General features: G+C 55.6%; 1 protein-coding gene across 1 annotated transcript in view; it reads left to right on the top strand.

Annotated features, from left to right (window-relative positions):
* The window catches only part of shank1 (SH3 and multiple ankyrin repeat domains 1), a gene marked incomplete at both ends in the record, with an annotated part of 44237 nt that overhangs the window by 36889 nt on the left and 469 nt on the right, over nt 1–6879 (top strand). The window contains 3 exons of the mRNA XM_080008763.1: nt 116–236; nt 1832–5399; nt 5919–6806. Of these exons, the coding sequence (XP_079864889.1) occupies nt 116–236; nt 1832–5399; nt 5919–6806 (4577 nt within the window). The remainder of the gene's footprint in view (nt 1–115; nt 237–1831; nt 5400–5918; nt 6807–6879) is intronic.

Genomic DNA, 6879 nt, shown 5'->3' with positions numbered 1-6879 from the left:
ATAGTAAACTATAATAGTGAATTGACCTGTCAGAATTTAGTTATTGCAGGGTGTTTTACACCGTCTGCTTTTACTCCATCTTATGTCCTCCTGCTCTCCTTCTGTCCCTAATCAGCAGGGTTACGATCAGTCGGGGATGGGGATGATGTCTTCCGGGGCCGGCCTCGGCTACGACCGGGGCCAGTACAGCTCAGGCCACGGCCCTCCGCACGGTATGCTGCGGCAGAAATCCATCGGTGAGGCTGTCTGTCTGTCTGTCCTGCCCTCCTGCCGTCTGCCTATCTGTCCGTCTGTCTAGTGGCTTGCGGAGGCCCTAGCTGTGCTCAGCTGTTTGTTTGCGGGGAACCTGTTTTTCGCCGGAGTGGCCAAACTCTACCTTGCTCTATCTCCGCTCTCATGTGTCGATATCAGAATCTGTATATTTACATAGCACTAGGAATTTGACTCGGGATGCGTCATTTTATCTTATTCTATTAGGTGTTAGGGTTAGGGTAAGGGTAGTCAAAGAATAACAATAGTTAATAAACCAAATGTGGGATGTTAGACTGATCTGAGCTATTGGTAAAATAAAAGAGTTAGTGCAAGCACTATTAGATTAAAGTTAAACCTGTACAATGTGTGTTAGGGCGTGTGTGTGTATGTCATAGTGTTTAGCAGGTGTTTTACTGTCAGTGTGGAGATTGCAGCTTGTCTCTGAGCCCTCTGCTCAGCGAGTGAGGTGTCTCCTCCCTGTAGACAGCTGTACCAGTGCTGCGCTGTCAGGATAAAGAGCCTGTCTGTCTTATACACACATACAAACATTATTAGTCACGCACAGCCCTGTCATTAACCCAGTAGGGCCAACTTTACTTTGGTTGCTATTTGTGTTGTTGTTGCTGATTAAGGCTTTTCTATGTTTGTCTTGCACGACAAGCAACTCACTGGGAGTTTCAGTTTCAGTGCATTCTGGTCGTACGAGTAAATCCAGCTAATGCATGACGCAACCATGATCAGCCACAACATTAAAACCATCACTAATAACCACTTATATTGTGTAGCTCCCCCTCATGCCGCCAAAACAGCTCTGACCCGTGGAAGCATGGACTCCACAAGACCTCTGAAGGTGTCCTGTGGTATCTGGCACCAAGACGTTAGCAGCAGATCCTTTAAGACCTGTAAGTTGCGAGGTGGGCCCTCCATGGATTGGGCTTGTTGTTCCAGCACATCCCACAGATGTTCGATCAGATCAGACCCTAACCCCAGCCATCCAATTTGTGCTACAGTAGCTCTTTGTGGGATCGGACCAGACAGCTAGACTTCACTCCCAACACGCATCAATGAGCCCATGGGCGCCCATGACTCTCTTCCAGGTTCACTGGTTGTCCTTCCTTGGACCACTTTTGACACCCCACAGACCTGCCGTTTTGGAGATGCTTTGACCCAGTCGTCTAGCCATCACAATTTGGCCCTTGTCAAAGTTGCTCAGATCCTTACGCTTGCCCATTTTTTCTGCTTCCATCTCATCAAATTAACTGACTTTTCACTTGCTGCTTCCCACGAAAAGTTCCATTGTAACGAGATGAGCAATGTAATTCACTGCACCTATCAGTGGTTTTAATGTTGTGGCAGATTGGTGCATAGCTGCTCTACACAGACCAGCTCCACACTAACAGACCAAGGAGGCCAGGACAGACTAGCTGGGAGGCTTATGGCAGGCAGACACTCTCATCAATCACCCTTCATGAAATCTTTCCACAACCACTTTTCCTATTTCCTCTACAGCTTTAGTTCTTTTGTGCATATTTGTCATCGTATCAGGTTTATTCAATCCTGTTTCTTTCCTGTGTTGTAGGTGTTCCTGAGGAGGAGAAGCAGTTTCTCCATCCACCCAGTGTGAAGTTTGCACGCAGTCTGTCTGTACCAGGCCCAGATGACATCCCACCTCCCCCAACCACTGCCCCGCCTGACCCTCCCTTCTCTTCTGCCCCACCGCTGGGGTGGAGAGGAAAGACATCCCAGCAGCCCTCTGTCTCCGTGTCCCAGTCCACATCCACCTCGGCACACTACCAGCTCTACTCCCAGTCAGTGCACTTCAGCCATGGAGGGCGGGAAAGGGCAGGGGCTCCTGGCGTTGGCCCCGGGGGTGCAGTGTTGGATCATGCCCCCCAGTATGCTCATGCCCAGGTGGCCCACTCCGCTCAGAGCAGGACTGCTTCCAGGAAAGTAGGCTACCCAGGTGAACCTGTAGGAGCTGGCCAAGGGGTGGGCGGAGCGGTCAAGACAGCAGGAATGAGGAGGGGCTACAGCACTGCTGTACCCCCCTCCAGTATTGCCACAGTAATGCCCCAGCAGCAACAAACTGCCCAGAGCCAACCCCAGCGAGGGGAGCGCAGTGCACCCACAGGTGGTGCTGGGGTGCCCAAAGCAGGGACACGGAGAGGCAAAGGACCCCTGGTGAAGCAGTCTAAGGTGGAAGATCTACGTGCAGGCCAGGGGACGTTGGGGAGTAAGGGATCGATGGAGAAGAGCTCCATCCCAATACCCACCATCATCGTGAAGGCCCCCTCCACCAGCAGCAGTGGGCGCAGCAGCCAGGGAAGCAGCGTGGAGGCTGACCCCCCTCCTTCGGGGGAGGCAGGTGGACCCACAATGCCCCATGGACCACCGCCATCCACTCCGGCTCCACAACCACCAGCCCCGCCCTCCATCCCTGCGCCCCCACCCCCATCCCTGCCTTCGATCCGTGCCCAAGATAACCTGGACTTCACCAGTCAGTTTGGGGCCGCCATAGTGGGCGCCGCCCGTCGAGACAGAGAGCGATTTCACGAGGCAAGGAGAAAGAGCTCCTCCTTCTTCATGTCTGCCGAGGAAGAGGTGGATCTGGGTGGAGGTGTGGGTGGTGGTGTAGGAGGAGGGGGAGGGACAAGCCGCACTCAGGTCTCACAACAGCAGCTCAATGCCCAGAGCGATGGCTCCTCCGCACGGCTTCGACCCTCCAAGTCCATCGATGAGGGCATGTTCTCCGGAGACTCCTACATCCACCACACACGCAGCATGCCCCCAGCCTTCGGCTTGCCTGAGTACTCCTCAGCCGCCCCAGACTACCAGCCCAAGTCTGTTCCTGCTGACTTCTATGGAGCAGCAGGCAGGCAGCAACCTCCTTCCACCACCACCTTTATTCACCCTCTAACAGGGAAGGTACTAGATCCTTCGTCGCCCCTGGGCCTGGCCCTGGCTGCCAGGGAGCGTGCGCTGAAGGATGACAGCAGGCTGAGGAAGGGAACAGACCACCACTTTGTCCGCCAGATGACCAGTGTTGGCGTCTTCCCTTCCTCTGCTGTCTCCCCTCAGCCACCTCCTGTGTCAGCTGCCCAGTCCTCCAGCTCTTCCTACCTGGTGACCTCCTCCTCCCTGGCCGCCACAACACCCACTGTCAGCCGCCCCCCTTCTCCCAGGATCCTCAGAGGGGCCGGTGGTGTGTGGGGAGAGGAGGGCAGCGGAGGAGAGCGGGACAGGGAAGGAGGGGGGGCCCGAGAAGGACTGAGAGTGCGCTTCTCTGAGGACAAAACTGTCCACACGCACCACTATCAATCACAGCCGTACCAGCCCACCTACAAAGAGAGGGAGAGAGAAAGGGTGAGGGAGAGGTCTCGAGAGAGGGAGAGAGAGATATCCAGAGAAAGGGAGAGAGACAAGGAAAGAGAGGGGTACATGAGGAGGGAAGAGCAGGCCGCTGCTGAGGCCGCTGCACAGCAGACCTCCCAGCAGCCTCGGAGACCCTCCTTCCTCAGGATGGAGAGCGAAGCTGGAGCCTACATGCTGTCCCTCACCCCACCCTCTCCTCCTCCAACCAGCACCCAGCAGAAAGGAGGAACGGGCACAGGGAACAGCAGCGGGTCGGGCCTCATGGTCCTTCCACCGCCCGCACCTTCCGTTGACGCGGACGATGAGTTCGTCTTCGCAGACCCTCTCCCCCCTCCACTGGAGTTTGCCAACAGCTTCGACAGGGGCGCATCTGCCGTTGCGGGGTATGCCCAACACAGGATGGCCAATAACCTCGGCCCCCGCCAACAGCAGCCCCACCCCCCTCCTCCTCCCCCTCCACCACCCCCACCACCTCCGACCTCCCAGAAGGAACCTCTTATGAGTGGCTTTCCTGCTCACACACCCCTGCCCTCCCCACAGGCAGGGGACTCCACCACCTCCAGCCTCACATCTTATGACAGTGAGGTGGCTAACTTGACCCAGTCCGCCCCATCCCCTTCCCAGACCTCCCCCAACCCTCAGCCACCCCCTTCGCCCTCCACCCTCCAGCCCACCTCAATAGGAAGACCCCCACCTCCCCCGTCAGTATCCCCCCCACCGCCACCCGGCTCTTTCCACAGACCTTTCTCTATGTCGCACCCACATCACCTGTACAACAGCACCCACACCTCTGGGCGCTCCTCCCCAACGCCTCCACCACATACTATCGCTCCCCCACCAGCCTACCGTGGTCCTCTGACCCCCTCTTCTACGACCTCCACCTCCGCCACTCTCAAGGGCTCCTCCTCCTCAATGACCGCTAGCTGTGCTGCAACAACCGCCGCCACCAGCACCGCCGCCTCCATGAGCAGCTCTGCCCAGCTCCACCAGGACAGAACACATACCACATCCTCTGCCATGGCAATGGGCAGCCGCAGGATAGGAGAGCACCACCCTCCCTCAGGTGTAAAGGCAGGAGAATCCCAGGAGACAGTGGTGGACTCTGGGATCGAGGAGCTTGACAGCCGCAGCAGCAGTGATCACCACCTGGACAGCATTCTGGCCCTGAGTGCCAGTGGAATCAGGGGGGACCGAGGGGACAGGGGGAGCAGAGATGGAAGTGTGATAGTAGGAAGGGGAGGAGTAGCGGAATCAGAGAGAGGAGGTGGGGGTGATTTCCTTGAGTCTTACATGAGCTACCTGGATGGACAGACCTTTGAGATGCAGAATGCCACAGCAGCTGCCACCTACCCAAAAAGCAACCGCTTCAGAGAGGGGGGCCGCACTTGTGATCTGCGCAGGCAGACCAGCACTGTGCCGGCCTCCTTCCACTCCCACAGACGCAGGGAAGAGCAGGATGAGGAGGAAGAGGTAGGGGAGGGAGACGGTGAAGATGACAGGCGACAGGATGGATATGGGTTGAGGGACACACAGAACTTGGGAGGTCCCACCTCCCCGTACTTCGATCGGCCTCGTACCCCAGAGATGAAGCCCCTGTGGGGTGATGGGCAGATGGCCGGAGAAGGCATGGGCCAGCCTGGGACGTATCTAGAGGGAAGGAAGATCTACCCTCCTGCCTCCAGTATGAAGCCCAATATCATCAATGAGCTGAGCAGCAAACTGCAGCAAAGAAGCAAGGACAGCTGGAGCAACCAAAGACCACTAAGCAGGCATAGGTATGATACTGGTATTTTAGGGCTTTGCTTGGGCAAGTTGTATTGTTGAATATTTTGTAAAGAAAGCTTTTGTACTATTCTATGTTCGTGTTATTATTCCCCATTGCCAGTTATGCTTCTAGTGATTAACTTTTCTGACCTGATGTTGTGCTGTGTTAATACTTTGCAAACTTCTCCTCTTTTATTTCTCTTTTTTTCATGTGTCTTTCTCCAAGCAGAAACAGGTAACAGAACGACCTCCATACAAAACATTTTGTCTTGCTTTGTGTCGGGTGAACATAAAACACTGAAATTAGTATATATTTTCAGCCTTGTTTGTTTAAAGTGGAGTGGCAGTAATGTTGGAATAATCACAATTTGTAAGTAGTACAGAATTCCTCTAGTGTATCTGTCAAACAGAAGTTTTGATGGATGTAATGTAATGTGTTTACATGTGCACCATTTTGTTCCATTTAGGTCTGGGGCTAGGGTCAGTCATCACTCATATGTATTTGCTTCTCATTACTTTTCTATCTGCAGGTTTTCAGAAGACTCAGCCTCGGCTCTAAGCCCCCCCTCTGCCCGCTCACAGTCCCCCTCCCCGATATCGCTGTCCCAGCCGGCTCTATCTCCTTCCCCAACCCCGTCCTCACAGTACCCACACTGGACCCGCTCTCCGTCTCCTCAGCCAACGGCTACCCCCCAGCCTCCGCGCTCCCACTCCCCCCTGTCCCCCACGTCCTACTCCCCTTATCCCACTTCCCCCAAACACAGACCCGTCTACAGGACCAAAGCCCTGGAGTTCCAGTTTATTCCCAGTCGGGAGTCCAGGAAGGCGGACTCTCATATTCTCCAGCGGAGGCGAGCACCCAGCCCCCTGATCTCCCCATCCGAGAGGCCAAAGTTGGGGCCTCCGCGCCCCTCCTCTCTCCCTTTGCTCCCAACCACTCCCCTTTACAGCGCCATTTATGACCTCCGCGGTTGCATCACCCCTCCGTCGCCCGGCAACCCTCTGGGAGACCCTTACTTCTCCCCCTCCCCTCCTCTGTTTGCTCCTTCGGGCGCACCTCCGCCACCCAACTCCACCATGATTGTTTCCCGCTCCCTTTCTCCGACTCACTTCCTGTCTGGGACCTCGTCCCCACCCATGCATCCTCTCCCTCCTCCCTGCCTGAGCTATCCCCACCTCCCACCCCCCTCCCCCACCAAGCCATTCGCCTCTAAGCCGCTGCCCTATTGGACCAAATACGACGTGGCCGACTGGCTGGGCTACCTGAACCTGGCGGAGCACAGGGAGCGTTTCCTTGACAACGAGATTGACGGCACCCACCTGCCCTCCCTCACTAAGGAAGACTACCTAGACCTTGGGGTGACGCGTGTGGGACACCGCATGAACATCGAGCGTGCCCTGAGAAGAGTGATGGACAGGTAGGACAGACAGCGAACCTGGACAGTAGTTTAATAAATGTAATAGTTTGTCGTCTTCATGTTCTTCGACAGA

The sequence above is a fragment of the Zeus faber genome (assembly GCF_960531495.2).
Source record: "Zeus faber genome assembly, chromosome: 11".
In the NCBI taxonomy this organism is placed as follows: domain Eukaryota; kingdom Metazoa; phylum Chordata; class Actinopteri; order Zeiformes; family Zeidae; genus Zeus; species Zeus faber.
This window is presented reverse-complemented; position numbering and strand designations above follow the sequence as displayed.